Genomic DNA, 26143 nt, shown 5'->3' on the forward strand with positions numbered 1-26143 from the left:
ATAAATACATGAATTTAAATAGGTAACAGATAGAGATTAGATAGCTATTTCATATTTTAATAGTAGATAAATGGTTATTTTATACAATTTAATAAAATATTTATGACATCATTCACAGGATATTGTTAAAGAAAAATGCAGATTATAAAACAAGATGTGTAATACTATTTCAATTTTATATAAATAATCCCATATGTTTTTATAAAACACATTTATAATATAAAGGAAAAAGGACTAAAATGATATAAATCAAAATATAAACAAATTATCTCTGGGTGGTTGAATTTGGGATGGATTTTATTTTCTTCATGCTTTTCTCTGTTTAACTTCTCCTTAATGAACAATCGCTATACTTTTGGCATCAGACACAAATAACAAAATATTGTTACATAAAAGTAAATGAAAATGAAACAAGATTCCTCAGGTTCTGAAAAAGAGGTCCTCGTAACTCGATGGAATACATTTAAGACCACAGTTGAAGCCATTTTCCTTCTTTAGAATCTTACACTTAAGAATAGTCTTTTCAGTGGACAGTAATTTAGCTGGAAAATAAAAATACGAATTTTGAAGAGCAGAGGTCCATTACTGAAGAACAATAAGAACTTACATTGTGTCCACCTATTCCTTAAATTGCCAAGAAAAACCCTGATGCCTGAGTTTTAAACAATGAGTAAAAGAACAGAATCACATGGTTCCATGATTGCCTGGCATGGTCTGTTTTTGAGGGGGCAGGGTCTTGCGAGGTGTTTCTTCCCAATGAGGCATGAATGAGAACCACTGTGAAGTCAGGCTTCATCGCCTCCTCTCCTCCTTAAAGTCGCCTGCCCTCACCTTGCCATCATGCTGTCCTGGCTCTACCAACCTCTTAGGTGCTGACTACTTCTTCCTTTCCTTTGCTGATTCCACTCCCTTCTCTCACCCTGCACCCTCCTAGAGGCATGTCCTGTAGCCCATGTCCTTGGTCCTTTTCCCTCTCCATCTGCTCTCTTCAGGAACTCATCTGCTCACTAGTCTTCAATTATCCCCTCCATGGAGAATATCCCTCAGTCTGCATTTTTAGTGGTATCTTCACACCAGAACCACAGATTGACATTTCTATTTCCCTCCTGACTCAACAATAACTCAGAATTGGAAACCCTAAAATTGAACCCATGAAACCACTTCCCCCATCAGTAATTTTGTTTCTCGTTTTGATGTCCCGGTATCCCATAACATCCCATTTCCTGAAGTTCAATTCTTCAGTGCTCACTGTCTCCTCTTCCCCAGTAGGTAACAGATTCACTCCACCTCTGCCATTCTCGCAGCCACTGCTGCTCCATGATCGTCCATGTTCATTCAGGCCCTAGATGACTGCGGCATTCCTGCAGGCACCTGAGTTCCTACAGCCCATCACAGCTACTAGATGAATTTTCTGAAGAGAAGTCACAATCACATCACTCTCCCACTCACAAACATTTCATGGCTTCTGATTGCCTGTTGAGTTAATTCAAACCATCTTTGCTTCTAATGGTCTTTACGCTCAATCTTTCCCTAAAGATGTCTCTCTACCCACTTATCCCTACCTATCATCTGGACAAATTTTTTAAAAACCAATTCTTCAATGAACAAATATATGACACCTGTTACTCCCTCTACCTGAAATATCCTCAATTTAATATTACTCACCTGTAAAAACCCTCCCTATTATTTAAAGCTCATCAGTAAAATCATGTTCTTTTCAAAACTGTTCCTGATTTCCTTAACCAGATATGTCTTTTTTTTTTTTTTTTTTTTTTTTTTTTTTTTTTTTTTTTTTTTTTTTTTTTTTTTTTTTTTTTTTTTTTTTTTTTTTTTTTGAGATGGAGTCTTGCTTTGTCACCCAGGCTGGAGTGCAGTAGCATGATCTCGGCTCACTACAACCTCTGCCTCCCGGGTTCAAGCCATTCTCCTGCCTCAGCCTCCTGAGTAGCTAGAATTACAGGCACCTGCCACCACCCTCAGCTAATTTTTTATATATTAAGTAGAGATGGTGTTTCACCATGTTGGTCAGGCTGGTCTCAAACTTCTGACCTCAGGCGATCCACCCACCTCAGCCTCCCAAAGTGCTGGGATTACAGGCATGAGCCACCATGCCTGGCCCGTGATTTCTTTTTATAAGCCCCTTTGTCTTATTGATTAGTTATCTATTGCTGTGTAAAAAGTTATCATAAAACTTAGTGGTATGAAGCACAAATATTGACTGTCCCACAGTTTCTGTGGGTCAGCAATCCAGACACGCTTTACCTGGGTCCTCTGGCTCAGGGCTCTATACACGGCTGCATGGCAGTGGGCGGGCCTCAGTCCTCACTGGTTGCTGGTCAGGGACCTCAGCTCCTTGCCACTTGGGTAGGGTGTCTCCCAGTAAGGTGGCTAGCTTCCTTTAGAGCAAGGAATGCAAGAGAGAGAGCCCCAATACAGAAGCTAGTCCTTCCATGTGACATCTCAGAACTGACATCCCATCACTTTACTATTCTATTCCTGATAATCGAGTTGCTAAATTTAGCCCATAACTGGGGGAGAGGACCACACACAGGCATGAACACCAGGAGGTGCCAATCTTTGGGGTTCATCTTAGCAGCTGCCTACCACATTATATTCTTCCCTGGATCATACCTGTGTAATTTTCTTATCCCCTCTGTTAAAAGGGTACATTTCTTGAGAACAGGGTGTCTTATTTACCTTTATATTTTCCTTTTAGCTCCCAACATAGAGTCCTTCGTAGAGAATCCCTTCAGTTTATGTTTGTTGAGCTGAACTGAAGCTAACTGAATGATAAAAGGGCTAACTCTGGATACAGGCAGCAAAAGCAACACCTCCTTCCGGTGGACTTTGAGATTCTGCTTTCACGTGAAAAGCAGAAACACCATTGGGGATCAAAGAAGAAGAGGTTCATTAGAGCTCTGTGGAGTAGAAAAATGCTACATGGTCAATGTTGTTCTATGAATATTAGGAAATTCCATTCTAAGACGAAGTGTTTCTAACTTCTGGGGTGGGGTGGAGGAATCTAAAATCCCATATGTTCATGGCAAAAAGAGACTAAGCACTTCCTTCACATCCTTATCTAGCACTTGCACAAACATAAAGATACATGTGATTATTGTCATTATTAAATTCTCTTCCCTTCTAGGCTGAATGTTCAAAGCTTCATATGAGTATGGCTCTTCTTCCATGACAAATTCAACCTCATCTTTTTTGACCCTGCTTCCCCCCCGCCTCTGTGGTTTAATCAGTATAGCATGACTGAAAATCATCATGCTTTTTCTCTACACTTAGACTTTTTAATTGCTGCCAGTTTTCCATTCTTACATTTAAGATGCACCATTCTGTCCCGGTCTTCATTTTTAATTTCATTGTTTCCCATTCACGTCTCTTTCATTTACCCAGCCCCATTCCTTCATTCTCCTAGTTCTCTAGCTGAGTTTTTCCTCTGTTGAAGCCTTCTTTTGCTAGGTAAATGCCCTTGGATCACTCGAATTCCCTATAAAGCTCACGCCTATGAAGGCTTTCCAGGTATTCCTTCATTTAGGATTATATATTACTCTGCCAAGAAAAAAAGACAAATGCACACTCCTCATGTGACTAAAACCTTTCAATGCATTAAAAGTCGATATTTCTGTATTTCATCGTCTGACAAACAGAAAACCCTTCAGACAAGTAGTGTCTTTTGCCTTCCACAATTCCAAGGTGTATCTGGAGATTCCGTGCAGTACAGAACTGGGATTGCTCCGTGTGCTTGCATTTCCAAGGCAGTGCTCAGAATTCACAGCTGCCCCCTAGAGACTCCAAGCTAAACTGCCCGAGCCATCCAAAGGCTATGTCAGCTCTGTAAATGCTCAATTCCTTAATCCTAAATCTACCCATTTCTAAGGCATCCATTTTGGATTTTAAGCAGGGAATCGCTCTTTTTCCAACTCATCTGTGTCTGGGAGTCACAAACTCCAGTGTTTGCAGGGGCCAGGTAGATAATTAATGAAAGGGTGGGACGATCGCGGGGGGCTATGTTGAACTGGACAGCATGTGATTCCATCCAAAGAGGGCCCAGCAGAATATAAACCCAGTGCTGCCTATCTTCTGATCTTTTAGGAAATCCAAAATCTGGAGTCCTATGGGAATCTGAATTTTTAAATGTTAGAAACCAGTTTAATCTTTAAATATACCTTTTAGGCCATACAGAACATGGTGAAGACCCAAAAGTAGCCAGTTTATGACCTTTCCTATACATCCTCACCAGGTCCCGTGTTATATCACATTGTGATGCTACAGGGTCACCTGGAGACAAGGAAGTGAAATAATTTCTATAATAGCTGTGAAAGAAAGCCAAAAGATGCCATGCTCACTTGGAACAGTAGGCTAGAGAAGGCAACTCACGAAATGTGCTTCTTATTCAACAATGAAGTTTAACACTTCTTGATTTTTTTTGAAAAATCAAACATAAATATTGAAATGTTCATAGCCTGATGTGACAGATTATAAAAATCCACATCTATCCTCTAAAATTTAGCAGTGAGAAAAAAATGGAAGATAATTTACATTTCCCCTGTGGCCTGGAAGTGGGCCTGTAGCCTCAACACAGTATCTGTATACAATTTAGGCAGGGGACTAATGGACATAATTTGGAAAGTTCTTACTTTAAAAAAGTTGCTAAATTTCTTATGACAGCTGCTGAACATACTCTGAAGAAATTTAACTAGCAACTTATTTAAAATGATAAATCCATCAAAAGTCCCTTTGAGGCTGGCATTAAGTGGCTAAGAGCCACTGCACCCTGTCTCTAGGGGTATATGGCACCTTAGATGTATATGACCTGAAATGATATTTATTGTTTATATGTTTGTTGTCTGACCCCACTCACCAAGACACAGACTCCTTGAGGAAGGGAAGTTGCTGGTCTTGTTCAATACTGTTTCCTCAGCACGTAGAATAGTGCTCAGCCCTTAGTAGTGGCTCAGGAAATATTTGTCAAATGCATAAACCCAATCAGCCTTGTGTCGGAGAATGTCTTAAGCAACTACATGAAGATATCCCATAATTCACAATCTTCTGGAGTGAGTGAGACAGGCATTAACTTTTTCTTCCTGGGCTACTGGCTCTGTCCTCCACTTTATGAAGGGATAAAGACTCAGTTTTATTATAAAATTAATGGCTGGAAAATAAAATGAGAACAGAGAACAATGACAAAGTGGCAGCCTTAAATATCTATTAAGCAGATTCATCTCCTTGTGAAAAGGAAATGTGTGTGATCAGCTGCCCCTCCATTTTATAGGTAAAACCTCAGATTCCTAGGCCTCATCCCCAGAACTTCTGGTGTGGAAGCTGAGAAGCTGTACTTCTAATAAGTTCCCCGGTGATGTTGATGCTGGTGGTCCGGGGGCTACACTTTGAGAACCTCTGATGTAAACAGTGAAACGCTTTTCGGGTGTCCACTGTTAAGATCATTCACCACGCCCCACACCTATCATTTCACCGCCATCCCCTTTATGTTCAACCATGACTATGGGCATGTCTTTTGACATTAAACCACTTTCCCTTGTGGAAGGAGTTTCTTTAATGGTTATGAGCCAATCTATCTGCTGCAGAGTAAAGAAGACATAACGGGAAAATTGGCAATTCTTTAAGATCAACCACAATGTGGTGGTTTATGACAATGAAACAAAACTCGAGTAGATCCAATAGCACACACACGCACTACAAGGTTTCATAAACTGTGATTATTGGTTAATGTCTTTTGGTTGTAATTTACTGGTTACTGAGAACCCACAATGTGCTAAATCAAAACTGAGGGGATTTCTAATCCCCTGATTTCTGAGTGATAGCCCCAGCATGGGCTGCTGTGCTATGCTGTAGACTTTGTCAGTATTTTATTATTAATTAAGACTCATCTTTTAAAAATCTGTGCAAAAAGTCATTTTAGAATGAAGGAAAAAAAGCTTGCTCATTCCCAATTTATAACTAAGCACATCAAAAATCTACATGCTGTTTTCTAGTTTCTTCCTGTTAGTGACTAAGGTCAAAACCCAACTAGTTTGTGTGTGTCTTTGTGTAGTTAAGTATTGTCAACCTTTCCATTTTCATGTTTTTTATAGAATCTAATTTCATTTGTATTATCATTGGTTTAAAACCTGTTCAAGTAAAATAGTGAACCTGTGAGTAGCACGTGCTACATGTCAGATAGTGTGCTAAGAATTTTTCATGAATTGTAACTTCACAGCTTTAAAATAATTAAAACTTTACAGTTTGAGATAGATGCCATTATAACCCCCATTTGACAGATGAAGAAACAAAAGCACAGAAAGGGAAAGCAACATCTATTTAAATTTATTTGGATAAATCGCTGAGCTGGGCAGAGGCGACCAAAACATGGTGCCTCTTGGTTTTTAAATTGTGTGTCAAAAGACAAGGTCAAGAATCCAAGGTCAAGAGAAAAGCGTATGCCAAGGCTTAAGGCATAAGGGCATGAGAGGTGTCGGGGGCCAAGGCTTAAGGCGTAAGGGCGTGAGGGGTGTCGGGGGCCAAGGCTTAAGGCGTAAGTGCGTGAGGGGTGTCGGGGGCCAAGGCTTAAGGCGTAAGGGCGTGAGGGGTGTCGGGGGCCAAGGCTTAAGGCGTAAGGGCGTGAGGGGTGTCGGGNGGTGTCGGGGGCCAAGGCTTAAGGCGTAAGGGCGTGAGAGGTGTCGGGGGCCAAGGCTTAAGGCGTAGGGGCGTGAGGAGTGTCGGGGAACGGTGAGTTGCAGTTTTGGGGCATGGAGCCTGAATGCAGAGGTGAGCAGGGAAGGGAAAGGGAAGGGGGGTCAGCCTCAAACACCATGGTTTTGGGGCCGGGTTGGGGAGGAACAACTCTGCCATGTGGAAATGCTTCCCAAATTTCACTCGTTCAAGTAATACTGTAACAATTTTGCCACATCTGTCTACTACCTATACTAACTTTTGAAATAATCTTCCTTTCAAGATACATGTATCAAAAATTTTCATATCATGACTATAAATGTAAGCTGTCCCACTTGCCAAAAGTTGAAGATAACTATAAAAATAAATAGATGATTATTTAAACAAAAAAATACTCATCCCTCCTGAATTAACTCATATACTACAGCTGAAATTCACAGCCACCTGTGAGGAAACATTGACACGGTGATGATGAATTTGAAGATCAATGTTCTTATTGTTGAATTTTGTCCCTAATTTTTCTTTCACATACATATATTTTTTAACTTAATGAATCCAGTTTAGTTTATCTCATTTTATGTAAGATCTCAAAACTCCTCTCCCTTAGCTAGTTGAGTTCATAAAATATTTGGTTGCTTGTGTTTCAAATAAAGCAGTTAAATTTTCATGTCACTGTCCTACTAAGATTTAAGAGCTGTTTTTGTAGGTCAGCTATTTTAAATTCCCCTCAGCGTTTTGACATTTCTCTGCACCTCCAACAGATGTCTGATCAATGGGACTGCAGGCCTACGGTGCCACTGCCATGATGGTTGATTTTAGAAAAGCTTTTAATTCAGAAGATGACTGTTTCCTCGAAAATCCCTTCCATGCAATGAGGACTTAGCTGTTTTCGTAGGTAGTTATGGCCTTTGTTAGTCAAAGAAACATGTTCCTTCCTCACAACTTGAAGAGACACATTCTGCGTTCTTAACTGAAAAGACACGTGTGTGTGTGTGTGTGTGTGTGTGTGTGAGAGAGAGAGAGAGAGAGAGAGAGAGATAACAGGAAAAGTATAGAAAGATACAAGAAAACTTTATCCATCTCTTATCTTTCTTTCCCTCTTTCCTTTCCTTCCTTTCTTCCTCCTATTTATGCTGATTACAGAAAAATGCTACACTGAAATAGCCAGTCACAGTCTGGGTTAACCAGCCTCCACACAATCGTCTCCACCCCAGATACTGGACCATTTCTTAACATGTAATTTTAAAACTCAAGTAGCAGGGTCTGCATATTTCCATAGCGTGACTTGTCCTCTAGTCTATGAATTTATCCCCACTGACATTGCTACACTTTGATCCCACTCGTCTAGTTGTACTCTTAAACTCCATGTGTTCAGGCAAAAGTGCACTGGACACAAACGGAGCTGGGTGTAAATGTCTACACCCAGCTCTGCCACTCCTTAGCTGTGTGACTTTGGGAGAATCATGTGACCTCTCTGATCCTCAATTTATTTATACATACAAGTATTTCTGAAAGTTTTAACAGGAATCAAAATGGGATCGCATATGCTAAATTTGTCCATTAACAGCATTGCGAATGAAGTGTCACATAAAAGTCAGATGTATTCATGGCTAAATCTTCCTAATGTCCTTTAATCACAGGCTAGACTGCCCAAGCATTTATATGTCTTTCCCAGATCCTATAGAGAAGATGGAATTTTGTGTTCACTTTTCTATAAAGAGAACGCCAAAGTGTCTTAAATATCCACTATGAATTTTACCTCAAAGGGAATATTCTGTTCTTTTGCCAGCAAACTTCCTTTCCTATGGGATGGATGAAGAAAAACTAGTACATATTATTTCAGGAGTAGCTAAAGATGACGACCTCAGAAGATATCACATCTGACACCAAACGCTTCGGCTAGAAAAACGTGGAGAGATATCCACCAGAAGTTTGGTGTGAGCAGAAATGTGGCGTGAGCAGAAATGTGGCATGCATCTGGAGAATGGGGCAGCAGAGCATGGGTTTCTTTCCCCTTGAGGTCTGTCATTGCCTCCCCAACCAATGCCTTCTACGTGCACTCTTCTCCTCCCAAGGTCATACTTTCTTTCCCACCATTCACCTGGCACAGATTTGCTTTAAGTTTAAACCTTCAGAACAGTTAGCTGACAGAACTAAGACCTGGAAGTCCTGTAAAACCAGCAGTGGGCCACCTGTAGGACAGTGGAGGACACTTGGCCACAGAACAGAGAGGGTGGGTGGAAGGAAAGTAGGAAAGCTCCCACACAAGCCACCTTAAGACATCTCTATCAGAGTCAACTAAAAGGTTTACCAAATTATGAGCAGAAATGACCATCATAGAGAAAATTATAAAATCACCCTGAATAATCTGAATGCTATGGCTGTGGTGGGAAATTTATGTCCATGTTTTTCATTAATAGCTTTTGTTGTTTTAAAAATTTATTTTTTTGTTGGCTAATACTTCGTTTAAAGTTTTTGTACCACATGCTACTTGGCAGAGTTAACATGCCAAGGTCAAGCTTCTCTTCCTGTATACATGAATTATTTCTACCCTGTTTCTGGCCAGCTCTCATAAATAGGTATTATATAGAGAAGGACTATGCATGGCTGGTATAAATCCATCATCATTGGAGGAAAAATTCAAAGCATAAGATCTTCGGGTGCTAGATCAATAAAGGCATGCTTGCATATGAAGGAAAATCAGATGTTACAGCTTTAATGTCAAACTTCAGGTCTTAGCTAAAGTCAATGTGCTATTAATGTATGCACAAAGTGGCTTGTTTGGTGAAAAATATGTTAAAGTATTTTTACAGTATACTGCTATAACAGCAAGTCAGCTATGTTCTATCCCTACTGGTGAAAGAAGGGCATTTCTCTCTCCCTTCTGAGTCATGTATGAACCGAAGAATAGAAACAGCTCTGGAAAGGATGTCAGACCGAGCAGGAGTCGTGTAACTCCTCGGGAACATAAGCCTGAAATTTACAAGCCATCAACTTTCAAGAAAATGAAACCAACATGATGAAAAATGTAGACAGACATGGAACACATGGACAACCCCATTCTCTATGATGTAACTACTAAAGATAAGAAATGTACTTCTCAGCAAAATTAGAAGGCAGTACACTGTATGTGAAGATCAAAAACAGAAAACCCTCTGGGACTTCTTGTAGACCAGAAGTAACAAAGGGGAGTCTCCACCCAGACTGCACACGTGCCCCTGGTTGTTGCTGAATCGACACAAACCCAGCAATTCCCACATTAAGGTTTTTCATTTGTCACATTTAGGGACATTGGATAAGAAAAAAAAATTGCCAAATCTTCTTACCTTCAAAAGCAATCTTATGGCATCAAAGTTAGCCCACCTCTGAAATTATTTTCATATGAGAACCAGAGTTTCTATTCAACATGCATATGAATGTCTAATCATAGGGAATCAGTCTGAAGAAGCATGTTATGGTCTTACAGTAAAATATTAGGCATTAAGTTTTATGCTTTTTAATAATATTTAATAAAAAAGGAACATGTCCACAATATCCTAGGAAGAGAAGAAAGTAGATTGCAAACTATCTATACATTAAGATCCCAATTCTGTTGTATTGTTCCATATTGTATTATAATATACACATGGAATGCACAGAAAAAAATACTGGGCAGAAATTTAAAAATATAACTGCTAATTCTTTACAGGTGCAGATACAAGTAAATTTTATTTTATCCCCTCAAATGTCTTTAATAAACACTAATTATCTACATAATAAGAAAACTGTAAATGTTGTTTTTAACCTGGATATAAACATAGAATTTTCTCATCTCTCTACCACTCTTTCTTCTTCAATACCAGTACTGGAAAAGCATGATAACCTAGAAGTTAGAAGAAACAGTCTAGAGGACTCAGGGACCAACCACAGATAACTGTTATGAAATAAAAATCTCAATGACATTTCAACGAGATGGATGAAAGCCATCTTTTGGCTTGGGGGACGCTTTCCTTTTCACTGTTTCCTTAAGCCAAGGTTAAGCCAGCAGTTCTTCAGTCTCTCGGTTCAGTTCTGCTTTCTCTCCCCATCAGCACGTAGAGGTTTCAAAAGTAAAGTCAACCAAGGTTATCTTGTTCTTTTATCCTTTTCATTCAGTGGCTGATGACAAGCACTGGAAGACAACCAGCCTTTCTGAATTGATATGCCGAAGTCTATTCCCCCAATACATCCCGCTCTTCTCTTTGAATTATTTCATAAATGTGCATGGGAGTAGCGGCTTGACATTGTGGACTGAACCTACAGCAGTGCTGAGACTTCAGGGATGATCAGCACACCTCTACGTCCTCCTCTCCATGGCTGCCCCCTGTAATCTCTTTCTGGAACCCTACAGAATGGTGTAGGCAAACAGGATGGGCCAGGGCTCTTGGAGCTCAGTGAACAAGGCAACACCTGGATGTGAGGGTCTGCAATAATCATAACTCAGGAAAACACAACAAAATATATAATCCAGTGGCCCCCCTGTGTCACTGTCATACGTAAAATACATATTAGCCGAGTCGTTACTTACTAAGCAACATGAAACATCAAACCAATGTAAGACCGTATCAAATAGTAAGATTTAAAAATCGCCTTAGTTTATAGAAATGTTAAATGTCACAACGAGCACCTTTTTTTATTGCAATGTACTTGTTTTGTTTTTCCTAGCCATCAGGAAAGCTACGATACAAATTTGTGGGGGTGGTCCTTGGCTCATGGTAGGTGCTTAATAATTATGTGTGAGAAGGAAAGAGAGAATGAAGAAGGAAAGAGAAAGAGAAAGAAGGGGAAGAAAAAAAGGAAGGGAGGGGAGGTGGGAAGGACAGGGAGGGGAGGTGGAGAGATGGGGAGGGTAAACCATTTAGTTCATGCATTGTTGCTTGCGCAAGACTGTACATCACAGAGAAACAAGGACATATACAATTCTGAGGACCTTCAAAGTCATCCCCTGGTGTTGCTAACAGTTCCACTACTCAACACTTCTATTAAGGAATTCTCCCTATAGCTAATATAAACCCTCTCTGCTTGATCTTAAGCCCACTCACTCTGGTTCTGTCTCAGAGGAGAAAGTGAACAGCTGATCTCCACATTTGGTACAATAATTCTTCATACATTTTAAGAGAATAAGTCATCACCTCATTGCCTTTTTTTTTCTTTCCCTTAACAACCCCAATTCCCATAGCCTTTCTCCATGGATCCTGTCTTCTAATCCTTTAATCCAATGATGCATATTAGTACTCAGTTCAAAGTCAGTAAAAATAGCATGTTGTCAAATGGTGGTATCAGGAGATCCTGAACAAACATCCTTGCCACGAGGAGCTTCTGTTTCACCTCCTTAGATGCCCTCTGTAGAGCCTGGAGAGCACATGAATATCCCCTGGCTTCTCCCCTGAGGTTGGGAGGTGGAACACAGTGTGCCCAGCTGTGCCCGGGCAGTCACCAGCACTGCATTTGCTGTTCTATTCAGTGATGTTTGACACCATGCTGGGCACAGAGATATAATGGAGAGGCACACAGATGTGGCTCCTAGGTTCATGAACAGTGTACCAGTTTGTTCGGAGTGAGTGTGCATGAGCAGAGATGGAGGGGCTGTTTTATTCTGTCAGTGAAAAGCTTTCAAGTAATATCAGCCACAGCAGTGATTGACCTCTATTGTATCAACATGGATTTGATCATTGTGGACTATGATCACCATAGTCCTTAGAGGGTAGGATCACAGAGCCTCCATACCTTGGAATTGGTGCTACCTCCTGGACATGAGGTCACCAGAGACACAGTGTCCCTGAACCTGTCTTATTTATTCCAGGCTGCAGATACTGGCAGAGCATTCTGTCTCACTATGTTGTGGCTGCTTCAGCTCTTGGGGGGTCTCCCTTTTCTCAGTTTGGTTGCACTCATTCTCTCCCACTGATCCATCCATTAATTCCTAAGTACTATCATGGGTCCAATGCTGCGTGCCAAGCACTTTCATTTCTAGCCTCTCCTTTGCTGGTGGATGTGGCTGTGACATCTCAGTGTTGAAAGCCATAGATGGAAACAGGTTTGGGGAGTCCAGGGAATGATCCACACAAACTGAAAATGTTTTTAATCTACGTAAGGAAGGGAGTTTTCTGGTGGGTGGAGGCAGAAAAGAGGGAGTGGGCTTATAAACACCCTCTTGTCTCTTTCTGGAAAAGATAAGCAGAGATACATATCTTACATATTCTCCTTTAATTCTGACCCAGACAGTCCCTTTAAGGTCTGTTTACATCTTCCAGCCTAAAAATGCACCATCATCATTTCTTGAAGTCATTACTCAGAGCACACCCCCACTGCATTTCATTTTTATTATCCCCATTTTAGGAACGATTAAATGGAAGCAGAGAGCAGTAGCAATGAAGCAAATCATGAGAGGCTCTGATAGAGACAGAGCCTTAAAGATTGTTGGAACTGCATCTCTGTGCCAGACTATTTTTAAAGCAAGTTTATGCAGCTGTCCCCCACTTAGGAGCCTTACAAACGAGCCCACTCTGCACACAATGATTTTTTCACCATCGTCTACCCTTTCCAACTCACCATGCTATGTCTGCGCGTGTGTGTGTGTGTGCGCGCACACACACACACAATATTCCTTTTTAAATGTACTTCTACACATTCCTACATACCAGAGAGACATTCTTGGTTTTCTGTGAATCAAATTCTGATCCAGAGATCTCTTTTCTATTCTAGCCCCCTAAGGCTCCTAGGGTTTCCTTACATAGGATCCTATTAAAGGTTCACAAGAGCAGATGCTGTTCATTTTTCATTAAAGGAGGTTGGGTAAATGTATCAAATCCGTAAAATGTCTGGAGTATTTTCAGAGGAGTACATAAAAATTTGTCAACAGCAATTGCTCTGGGGAGGATTTCAGAGGCTGGAACAGCATTGCTCTGGACAGGTAAACTCAGGGTCATAGATGAGAAGAGGACTTTGTTTTTACTCAGTACTCTTTTGTGCCATTTGATTTTTTACCATCTGTAAATATTACCTTAAAAATTACACAAGGAGGATATTGACTACCAGTTGACATTTGTTAGATACTGACTGTTTCAGTGACTTTTCACTGATGTTTGACTATAAAATCTCTTTGAATCTTTACAACAGCCTTATATAAAACCCTATTTTACAAAAGGGAAATAGACTTGGGTAGTGTTGGTCACTAGCTGATAAATGGCAACATGGGGAACTGAACTCAGTTATTTCTGATTTCCAAAACCACAGGCTATGTTGTGTTGACTTCAAGTCTTTCCAAGGGAACAAAATGTGTAAGACCGTAGCACTGGGACTACTTTTAGGAACCTGAAGGAACATTGGGAAGTCCTAGCACATGGTTCACACCAACAGGTTAACCTTCCTTGACCTAAGAAGCCTTGTTAAAAACTGGCCATGCATGTATGACTCCACCAGGAGTTGGGACTCCCTGAAGATTCCCCCAAGTCCTTCCCTGCCACTGGGGTGGCTCACTCCAGAGGTGGGGAAGTTACCTGTTCCCATGCTGTCTCCAGTAAATTTCTATATCTAAATGGGGAACTTTCAGGGTGGAAGTGAAATAGCTTATCAATATTCTAGCTCTCCCAAGCCTACGGATTCTTCATTTATTTAGCAATTATCTTTTGAGTGGTCCAAACACTGGAGGCAAGCACTCTTCTGAAGGGTCAGAATTATAGAGGTGAGCAAGGTCCTTGCCCCCAGGAAGCATCCATCCTGGTGTGAAGAGGTAACCAATAAACAAACAAGCAAGCAAGTAAGCAGAATGCCAGATAATGAGTGTATGAAGAAAATTAAAATCTACTGTTAGACAGAGTGACTAGGTGACTATCTCATCATGGGTCATTAGGAAGGCCTTTCCGGGGAAATATTTACTTAAATGACAGTAATGACAAATATGCCTTTGGAGCTACGCCCTTCAAAACAAGCCCAGGTTCCCGTGTGTTCCATCCCTCACACAATTTCCATTCCAATCCACTCTTTATTTACAAGGATATTTTGCAGTCCCAGAAGCAGCACAAGAAAGAACCCAAGAAGTCTTCTTAGTCCCATGGCATTATTTTAGTGAGGAGAAAAGAAAAATGTAGAAAAATGGAAAAAAAAAAAAAAAAAAAACCCAGATCCCATGGCTAGTTAGCAGCCTGACCAGTGGCTGAGAGTGCTGTCTGTAGCCCATTTTTTTCCTACAAATCCACATTCCTTCCGGCTTTTTTTTTTTTTTTTTAGACAGAATCTTGCTCTGTTGCCAGGCTGGAGTGCAGCGGCGCGATCTTGGCTCACTGCAACCTCTACTTCCTGGGTTCAAGCAATTCTCCTTCCTCAGCCTCCCAAGTAGCTGGTACTACAGGCACGTGCCACCATGCCCAGCTAATTTTTTTATTTTTATTTTTAATAGAGACAAAGTTTCACCATGTTGGCCAGGATGGTCTTGATCTCTTGACCTTGTGATCTGCCCGCCTTGGCCTCCCAAAGTTCTGGGATTACAGGCATGAGCCACCTCGCCTGGCCTATCCTCTGCTTATCTGTTCAGTGTTCAACTCCTCCCTGCAGAATCTTGACCCTGGTGCCTGCCTCCCTGGAGTCCACTGACACTAAATCCTCTCTGGACTAAGGTACCTTCTGAAGCAGCATTAGGCATCTTGAGGATGATGTTCTGGGGACAAGGATAACAGTGGAAGGACCAATGCAACTTCCCATGATGCAATGTCACCACAACAAATCCATTCCCTGGAGCCACGCCAAACTCCTGCCATCCTCCCTGCCCACAAGTCAGCCCTAACAGAAGCTTCCAAGTTGGGGAGCTGCATGGCTCTATGACCTCAATGAACACTAGACATCTATCTTCCAAAGTGTTCCCTGGTTTAATCTAATCTATATGAAAACCTTCTATTCTATTATCTCAACCCCTCCCAAAATGCCTTACAAAAAGATTAACCACAGAATTCCTTTAAATAGCAACTTCCTATAGTACATGTAAAGTATGATCTGTAAAAATTCGATCTTCACAAATATTTTCTCCTCCCCCTCCCCACAAAACAACAGCTATTGTATCAAGGGCAATAACATAAACTTGGATTGTTAATGATAGATTTTTCTTTTATTATGTAATGATTCTCATACATGCTACAAATATTTATTGAACTGCTCTATGAAATATGTTCTTCCAGTTTGCCATGAGGACACAGTAAGATAAAGACACAGCTTCTGCTCTTTGGAAGCATGCATACACACAACTCTAACACGAGACAGATGTGACAGGTGCTACCACTGACGTACAGACAAAATCTACAGGGGACAAGGGAGTGTGAGATTGTATCTCAGTCAAAGATGAGGGAAGGAAGCTGCAATATCTTAATTGAGTTTCAAAGGATGGTAATGATTATATAATTGGATAATTCATTCTAGGAAGAAACATCATGATGTGTACAGGGGACAGGACCTACAAAGGCACATTCTCAGAACAGAAAGAAGCCCAGGTAGCTTAATTGTGAGACAGGAAATCATGAGGAAAAGGAAGGCTTGGAAGGTAGACCAGAGCCTTGAATGCAAGAACAGATAAAGTCTAGCCCCAGTCTATAAACCACAGAAGGCTCCAGTGGGCTTTGGGCAGAGCAAGAACATCACAATCAGAGTTGTGCTGCAGGAAACTCGTTCTGGCAGCCATAGTTTGGACTAATCTGAAGGGGTAAAGACAGGGGCCAGGGACAAGGAGGCCCACTTAAAAAATTATCACATAGTTCTTGGATCATATATAAAGTAAAGAATAAATTCAAGAGCTAGAATAAAAGTAGAATTGGTAAGGAAAGGGATCCAAACACTAAGAAGGAGGGGCTAGTACTGGAAAGGGGTTGGGGGCACAGGCCTCAGATTCCAGACTCAGGAAGAGGAGTCAGTATGACCTGAAGGTGAGTGAGTGGTGTCTCTTTAAGAAAAGGCAGTTGTGAGATGCCTTCTCCTGCTTGAGACAGTAATTGTGGGCCTATTGCAAAAAAAGCTGCCTCCTCTGGACATCTTATGAGCTACCTATGAAGCCTCAGTTATTAATAGCTCCTCTTCTGGAGACAGACAGAAGTGCCTGTTATACATGAGGAGTCCAGAACACTTCTTAAATTATGACGTCTCCACAGCAGCAGTGAAAGCAGCTTGATTGCAGTGAAGAGCAGAAGCACAGGGAACAACCATTTCTGAACAAATGAAAACTCCGTGGAGGGAGGGCAACTTTAATCAAGAACGTCAGGCAGGCCAGGAGCAGTGGCACGTGCCTCTAATTCCAGCACTTTGGGAGGCTGAGGCAGAAGGATCACCTGAGGCCAGGAGTTCAAGACCAGCCTGGGCAACATAGTGAGACCTCATTTTTACAAAAAATTTAAAAGTTGTCCAGGCATGGTGGTGCACGCCTATAGTCCCAGCTACTTGGGAGGCTGAGGTGGGAGGACAGGTTGAGCCCAGGCTTTTGAGGTTACAGTAAGCTATGTTAGCACCACTGCACTCTAGTCTGAGTGACAGAATGAGACCCTGTCTCAAAATAATAATAATAATAATAATAATAAGCTGGCATCATTTAAGCCTTATAATTGTGCCCTATCTGATAAGAGAAAATGCATGATAGATTGAGGTCTTTCAGCTTAAAGAGTTAGATCTTGGATTCTACCGCCTGAGACTTACATACCTACTTTCTTGGGCGAGTATTCACACATTCACCTAACTAGCTGTTGAGGGCTCTCTGTGATGAGGTTGTGAATTTCAGGAAATTTATCTCTGGCCTCATTTTCTGGTAACTCTCTCTAGAAAGATATCACTGGATTTCCATCTAGGCAGAACCATGCTAACATTTTGAAGCCTGTTCTCAGCCAATTGGCCCATGCAATCTGTGGAAGTTTTGTTAAACCAGTTTCCCAACATGTTTTCACAGAATATGAATATCATGAACAAAGGGGTCTTGAGGTAGAATAATTTTGGGAGATCCCATTCTAAATAAAATTAAATGTTTCTTTCTCATAAGACACCTCTGAACTTTCAAGGGTTAGTGTGTTTTAAGACTCTCCTAGAGTGAGAAACAGTAAGTAGCATCTCCCAACCTTATTTATCTGTAAAACTACTTTTCCACAAAATGTCTTAAGAGTGCTGTAGAACATATTTGGAGAAAATCGGTGATGACATTATTCTCAGTAATATTTGTATTTAACTGGGAATCTGGAATAATAAAAATTCTAATATGAATTGAGTGCGTACTATGTACTCAACACTTCACATATACTTAATCCTCATACTTGTTGGTACTATTATTATTATTTCCATTCTATGGATGAGAAAACTGAGGCACCAAGTAGTGAAGAGATTTGTCTAAGATCCTAAATAGAGCTGGGAATTGGATCTACAGTCTGGTGCAACATAAATTAATTTCTGATGGTAGAATTTCAAACACTGTGATCAACTGGCAGTGGAAGAGATTCTGAGCAGAGCCTTGCATGGGAATCCTTCAATCACAGTAAGTCTAAACCTTTCTTTTTCACAAATTCATCTTTATAAGCTCCCCAGACGCTCTCTAGGACACAACTTCTGAACTATACCACTACTTTGGTTTCTTCACCAAATGTTATACACACATAGTCTTCCATGAAAACAAAGTCATGATTCAGAGAGCGATGCAATTATCAATAATAAGTGGTAACACATAAAGAAAACAATCTCTTGATGAACCAAAACAGCAAGTAAATGAAGACGCAAGTTTGAGAAATGTCTTCTATGTATCAAAGTATTGATCCCTTGCTCCACAGGTCTAGGGACAAAAACCAAAGGACCACTTCCCTTCAATTGTTGCAAAATTTCACATCTCTACTTCGCTCGAAAATTATCAAAGACACGTCTTACCCTCTCCCACTTCCTCTCCTTGTTCAGAAGAATTATCACCAGTTTCGGGTGCATCTGGTAACCATCTTCACTGAAGGACAGATTCCTCCCCTCAAAAGTGACGTTGATCAGATACCTGTAAAGATAAAATCAAAGGAAGATTAAAAGTATGAAGAGGGTCTACCATGAACAAGGCAGTTAGGTATATACAGAGTAAGCTGGCTGGAGACAGACCAGTAAATAGCAATACAGATACCATTATCAAACTTGGTACTCCTTGAATTCCCATTTGATTATGCAATAGAGTCATCCCAGTTTTCACATACTAGGAATCATCTGAAAAAATCATATAAAAATTTTACATAAAAGATGTTTGGTCACTGCATGTTCTCACTTACAAGTAGGAGTTGAACAATGTGAACACACAGACACAGGGAGAGGAATAAGATACACTGGGGCCTGCAGGCACGGAGGTAGGGAGATGGAGAGCATCAGGAAAAATAGTTAGTGCATGCTGGGCTTAATACCTCGATGATGGGTTGATAGGTGCAGCAAATCCGCATCGCACGCGTTTACCTGTATAACGAAACTGCACATCCTGCACATGTACCCCAGAACTTAAAATACAATTAAAGATAAAAATTTTTTAAAAGGTGTTTGGTTTAAGTTCAGTCCATTGTCCCTATCTGCAAAAACTAGAATAATAAATGGGACCTACTTAATTAGGTAAGTAAGGCTTAAATGTAAGGCTTAAATGAGATAGCAGTTTAATCACTTACCATGCGGCGTGGTGCATAGTAGAGTCTCATTAAGTGCTAACAATTGTTATTGAAAAACAAAGGCAAATTAAAGGATAGGGGCAGTAGAGACAAGAAATGAAAGTAGGGGTGTACCAAGAAGACTTTCTGCTAAGAAAGGTGGCATGTAGGAGCTTAGGGTCTCTATCCCAGAGATATGCACATACTCTTTAACTCTTGCTAAGGTCTTGCCAAGTCCATACCTCTAAGAGTTGTGAGATGAGTCCAGTAAGCAGGGATGTGCTATGACAGGATACATCTGGAAACCAGGGTTATGACACTATGTATAGGGAACAAAAAATACTAAGGAATAAGGAAAGGAGGGAGAGGCATTTCACAGAGTGCTCTGGTTACTTGTGCATAGATTAATAGAAACTCTGGAAGTAACTAGAGTCAGACCAATGAAACTGTCTTCCTCCTGGACACTTTCATTTTAGCCCACCCTTTTCCCCTCTGCTGCTGTCATCTGATGAGCAGTCCCTTCATTGGGAATTCCCAAAGGCATACTCATTACAACTGTATTAGTGCAACTGCACTGATGGTAATTAATGTCCCTTTACCATAATGGCCCAAGGAATCAATAATGATTATCTCTGTGTTCACATGACATGCAACTCTGGAGCCTTGGGCCTGATGTTGCTTTTGAGACATGTCCCTGCTAAGAAGCAAAAGGGGTATCTTGTAATTGCAGTGAGGATGCTGAAGAGGGCAGCTTAAAGGTTCTTCTTTTAAGTCCTCTTATTTAATGAAACTGGGAGTCTTCACTGATTCTTCCAAGTAACATTAGGTTAAACAACAAGGTTGCTAGGATACATATCCTTCTAGTGATTCTAATGATGCCCATGCATCATGAACCAAACCCTCATGGCTCACTTCTCACTTCCAGAACTACCTGGGATGTTTAAGCCTGTCATTCCTTGGTCTTGTGTAACTTCACAAATGCAACCAAGAACACAGAAGACCACAAGAGAGTAGTGATTCCTAGAATCTTAGAACTGAAAGAGTATTTCATAATCAACTAGCCTACCTCTTACTACAGTTTATGCTTTCCTCTAGATCATAAAATTGGTCTTCTCAGCTCTTCTTGAATTCTTTCACTGATGGGGAACTTTTCATGGCATATTCTGGGCTCAAGGTAGCCATCTCAGTAATGGCTACTTAGTTCTTTCTTACTTAAAGTTGAAACCTTCTCCTCTGCAACCCTTTAACACCTGTTTTCTCTTTAGAGATTCTACAGTCTTCGTCTAATCCTCCTTCTACATGAGAGTTCAAGTATTTGAAGACATTTATCATACATCCCTTATGAAATCAATTTTACTCTTTAAAGAACTGTTAAACTCCTTTAGTTCCATAATTTTAACTTGATGGATTAAAAAACAAGCACAAGGAGCTTAAAATATTTGTCCAATGTTATCATATGACAGATGCATCTAAGCATCCCTTGAGAATGACCCTACAATCTAAGAAAAATATATGTTCGGAGTCCTAAGCTAAAGAATCTGGGAATAGCCAATCCAGAGATTCCCTTTTTAATCTATGAAGGACATCTGAACCCCCAGTTCATCCCTTGGAAAGCAGGCCATACAGAAGATCAAAGCCCTTTGTTTTGGGTTAAATCAAAGTTTAGATGAACGTTGCTAAATGAAAATGCTATATAAACTGCATGCATTTGACAAATGGTAGCAGTTCTCCTACCCAGCCCACCACCACTGGATTGTCCTTGTATGTGAGTTCCCCCAATAAACGTTATATCTCATTCATTGTCTCTGGGTCTCTTCTTATGCCTTTCAGATATGATGCCATCACTATTGGAGTCAATAAGGGTCCAGTATGACAGTTACACAGCTAACTGGGAGCAGAAGTAACATTTTAAGCAATAGCTCCAGTTCCATATCCTTTCCTGACACCAGCTGGATTCTCATATACAACATCAGGCTTAGCATCCCAAGTCCTTTACATAGTTCTAATATGCCACGCTTCACGTTTTCTACCATACCAACCTGGCTGCTCTCTCCAGACACCTTCACTCAGTGCCATGTAGCATCCCCAACACAACTCAATGCTCAATCTGCTCCTCTCCTTGCCCTGCCCATCAGCTCTCAGCGCAGAGATGCTCACCTAAGCCCATCATTAGTGTAAAACTAACACTCAGGTTTCCTATAGTTTGCAATGACTATAACACTCCAACCAAAAGCCCTGAAGAATTCACTGCAGAGAATATAATTACAAAACCACAAGACAGGGTATTTTAAACCAACAAACTAGAATGTAACCACCAATAAAATTTACTTGGAAATGTTTTCTTACTACAAAGACCCTGAAAAATTTCTAGAGTCTTCAGATAAAGTTTATGAGACATGTAAAACAATTTGATCTCATCTATTTTGAAGGGAAGAAGGAAATAAGGAAAAATGAAGGAATAAAAGGAAAGAGGAAGGAAAGAAAGAGGAAAAGTGGGAGGAAGGAAGAGAAGGATAGAGGAGAGAGGGATAAGGAAGAAGAAGAATGGGAGGGAAATAAATTATCTGGCTTAAGCATCCACCTTTTCATCAGACATTGTGCTGAATAATTCTGCCTTTATCTAAAACGCCATTAAGAATATTTAAAGGAAAGTATCCATTTCTGAAGGCAATTATAAAAGAGAAGTTCCAGAAATAATTCAATTAATAAGCAGTATCAGTGGAATAACTATATAGCTTCTCAAGATGACTCCTTTGAAGGGGACAGCCTTGAATTGGGTGTATAAGTTGAGAAATTTGAACTTGCAGAAAATAAATCACACTCATGGGCAATGTAATTGGTCTGTAAATTTCTCTGGTTATTCCAGTTCCAGTACCTTCTGATTTTCCTTAGAAGCTGTTCTTTTTCTTGGGTGCTCCCCATCGCCCAGCTCTGTAAGTTCATTTTATCTACTTAAGCACTCCTCACATATTTTACACTTATCAAAAACATTAATACAATTTTATGACAATATACGGAATATTCTTCTCCAAAGTATCCTTTCATCATTCATTTCTGTCAGCAGCATATAGATTAATCATTCACACTGTGTTTTTCTGAGTAATTTCTTGTGGTATGAGGACATTTAGCCATTAGTGAGGAGCTTGCAAATATATACCAGCCTTGAGCAAGATGTCCTTTGAATAGCAGAACAAACCCATCCATTCATTGGTAATGAAAAGTGTGAAAAAATAATTGGGGGTGTGGTCACTTCTAGACATGTGATCTTGGCACCTGAGTCTCAGATATTCTTCTCTAAAATGGAGACATCATTTTACCTCCAGCTTATCAGAGAAGCCTGTTGTAATGATCAAATGAAATAGTGGATAGAAAAACTCTATAAAAGTTGACACAAATATAAGGTTATTTCATAGAAAAAATTAAGAAAAAGAACGTATTGGCATGATTTTAGTATTTAAAGGCAAGAAATTTGCTTGATTTTTAACCTCAGTGAATAAGTGTGTAACTACATTTTAGCAGGACTCAATTATCAGTGAAATAACATCTGAAAAATGGAGATTGGCTTCCACATATGGAGGCTAAACTAGGTCAAATGGTTATATTAATCAATTTAACTTTCCATAAAACCTGAAAATAGCCAGCTACCCTTGGATCTGGCTGTACTTTGTCAATTTTTAATATTAATTAGAACCCCAAAATTTCCATGTATGAATCCTGGGTAAATGATTAAATTATAATTAAGATTAAGAGATGCCATAGCTATTCTATTTCTCTCCAAACATGTTATCCTCGAGTACACAGTCAGAAAGCCTTGCTTCACATGGCAGCCAAACCCCGAAGTTCTGCCCATCAGACCAGAATCCTTTGGAAGTAACATCAAGGTTGGGTATGTGTGTATGTGTAAGTATGTATACATATATACACACACACACACATTTTAAGTTGCTTGATTTGTCTCTAGAATGTAGTTTGAACCTCAAGAAACCAGATGGTTTGGCTCATACAGTTCTAATATTACACAGAATCTCACATTGCTAGAACTAGGAGAGAACTTAGAAATTATCCATTGAGAAACTTCATTTTAGAAAGGAGAAAATAGGTCCCAAGATGCAAAGCGACTTTCCCAAGGTGACCTGTCTGTTCAGGACTGGAGCCTTCTGATTCTCATCTCAGGGTCTTTTCATGATCACCAACTGAAGTGAAATCAGTTCCACAGAGCTCCAGGTGTGCATTTTAGCATTTTTGCATCACATTGTATGTCCTGGACTATATAAATCCCTAATACGGACTGCATGAAGCAAAATCTATCTTAGAGGATTAGTCTATCTGCTTGCCTGCTTGTTGAGAAAGAACCTCAGAATCCTGACGGGCTCAGAGCCAATACATTTGTTTTATATGGCCAAAGTCACACCACAGTGAGCTTAATGGGATCAGGTTGAGGTTAAAAAGGCCTTCTACCTCTCTGACTTTGGCCATGCCACTCCAGGCTCATCTACTGCACCATGTTGATACCCACAGCAATGATTTAGCAGCATGCCCTGAGTGGGAGGCACCCGAAGGAGCTCTGCCAGAATTTTCCCAGCAAACCAACACCCCTAGAACCACAATATTTACTTTATCTTATATGTTTTTACAAGCGCTAGATTTTTTTTTTAATATGATCATGCATATATTTTATTTTTTTATTTTTTTTCAGTGTTGTAAATTTATTTATTTATTTTTTAATTTATTTTTTTTCCCATTTATTTATTTTATTGCATTTTAGGTTTTGGGGTACATGTGAAGAACATGCAAAATTGTTTCATAGGTACACACGTGGCAGTGTGATTTGCTGCCTTCCTCCCCATCACCTACATCTGGCATTTCTCCTCTTGCTATCTCTACCCAGCTCCCCACCCCCCACCGTCCCTCCCCTATTTCCCCCCAACTGACCCCAGTGTGTAGTGCTCCCCTCCCTGTGTCCATGTGTTCTCATTGTTCAACACCCGCCTATGAGTGAGAACATGCGGTGTTTGATCTTCTGCTCTTCTGTCAGTTTGCTGAGAATGATGGTTTCCAGGTTCATCCATGTCCCTACAAAGGACCCAAACTCATCGTTTTTGATGGCTGCATAATATTCCATAGTGTATATGTGCCACATTTTCCCTATCCAGTCTATCATCGATGGGCATTTGGGTTGGTTCCAGGTCTTTGCTATTGTAAACAGTGCTGCAATGAACATTCGTGAAGCCCTAGATATTTTTAAAAAAATTTTACAAGCACTACATTTTTAAAAATTAATATCTGCTAATATATCAGTAAGAAACAGTAGAAACAATTTCCCACAGGATTAGAAATAGCGAAATTGAAAACTTTTAAAGGCTACCTAATTAGGGACCAGTATTGGAGAAAAGAGGCAAAGATATTTATAAATTAGATTTTCAGTGTTCTAGTTTGGATAGACTACATAGAAATTCTGAATTTTTCCCAGCTAAGAAATTCATAATTATGAAAATAAATCCAAATGTTAATCCAGTTGAGTGAGGTCAACATGTCAGGCAAGATTACTATAATCTAGTCAACAGTGTCCTCTTTTTGAGGAAGAAAGATTTGAAGAAGTTTTAAATGCTTCCTTTGAGATTTCATATAGAAAAATATTAAACTCTGTGGCTGGACAATATAATTAGAAATGCCAGCTGCCTAAGCTGTCTTTTTCTCTTATTTAGGCAAAATGATACCTTGTAGAAAAGCTCAGGAATAGGTAATTTAAAGAGCAGACTGTAACATTAGTTTATGATTACTTGAGATGGATTTTAAATAGTTTGCCTTCCAGTGGATTAAACATTTTCTCTGAAATGGTGTTTATACCATTAATTTATTTTGCAAACCATTCTTCACGAATCATAAAATGTTCAAGTTTGGGCTAGTTCATATCATAGTTATTTAAATTCTAAATTAGTGATATTAAATTAATGAGATATTAAAGTATCTTAAATTCTAAATTAGTGGTGCTAAGTTAATGAGATATTAAAGTATCTTGAACAGTGACTGATACAAATTTAATATACATCTTATCTCCTACTGGTGGTGAGAAATGTGCTTTAACTCCCTTAGTAGTTTGGGCTGAACTGAATTCATCTGAGGCGTAAGTGGAAACATGTAAATTCACCATCTATTATGAAGAAAAAGTATTTTCAGCCCCCTTGACAATAAAAAATTTCAGAGAGCTACTGCCTGGATTCTGTTTCACAACTGAATACCATGAATTAGTTTAATCTGAAATGAAAGAAAACAGGGGAGGATGGATATAAGAAGGAAGAGAACATTAACCCCCCCTCCAGAAAGATGCTATATTTGACCCATTATCAAGTCAATGAGAATTCTGAGGAGCTCTGTTGCCAGCTGTGACAACCTCCTATCTGCACCACCTTTCACCAACCAGGGTCAATGTGGCAGGCCATGGCTAGGGAACAATGCCCTCTAGACTTACCTACGGGTTCACCTGGGATGAAATGGAGGTGCTCATTCTCATTAGTAAGATATCCTCACTAGAATGAATGAAAAAAATCTGGACAATGCCCCAAAACGCTTAGTGGTGAGAGGCGAATAGAAAGAAAACAAAGGGGAGAAACAATCAGTTAAGTAAAGAGGGAAAGAATACAGTGTGTATAACACACATATGTGCTCATACTGCAACAGGCAGTGTAGCGAGGTGTTTAAGAATGAGGAGACTGTTCTTAAACAATGTCAAGGGTGTACGAGTAGCTGCGCTTCCCTGCTGGAACCTCCAAACAAGCTCTCAATATATATAAAGGACTTAGAACTCTCCCTATCACAGAGTGAGTATTATGTACTAG

General features: G+C 40.0%; 1 protein-coding gene across 1 annotated transcript in view; it reads right to left on the reverse strand.

The window, feature by feature from the left end:
- The window catches only part of GRIN2B (glutamate ionotropic receptor NMDA type subunit 2B), a 420712-nt gene that overhangs the window by 96951 nt on the left and 297618 nt on the right, over positions 1-26143 (reverse strand). Inside the window, exon 6 of the mRNA XM_017528199.2 lies at positions 18571-18685. Within this exon, the coding sequence (XP_017383688.1) occupies positions 18571-18685 (115 nt within the window). The remainder of the gene's footprint in view (positions 1-18570; positions 18686-26143) is intronic.

This window comes from Cebus imitator, unplaced genomic scaffold (assembly GCF_001604975.1).
Source record: "Cebus imitator isolate Cc_AM_T3 unplaced genomic scaffold, Cebus_imitator-1.0 Scaffold2, whole genome shotgun sequence".
Lineage (NCBI taxonomy): Eukaryota > Metazoa > Chordata > Mammalia > Primates > Cebidae > Cebus > Cebus imitator.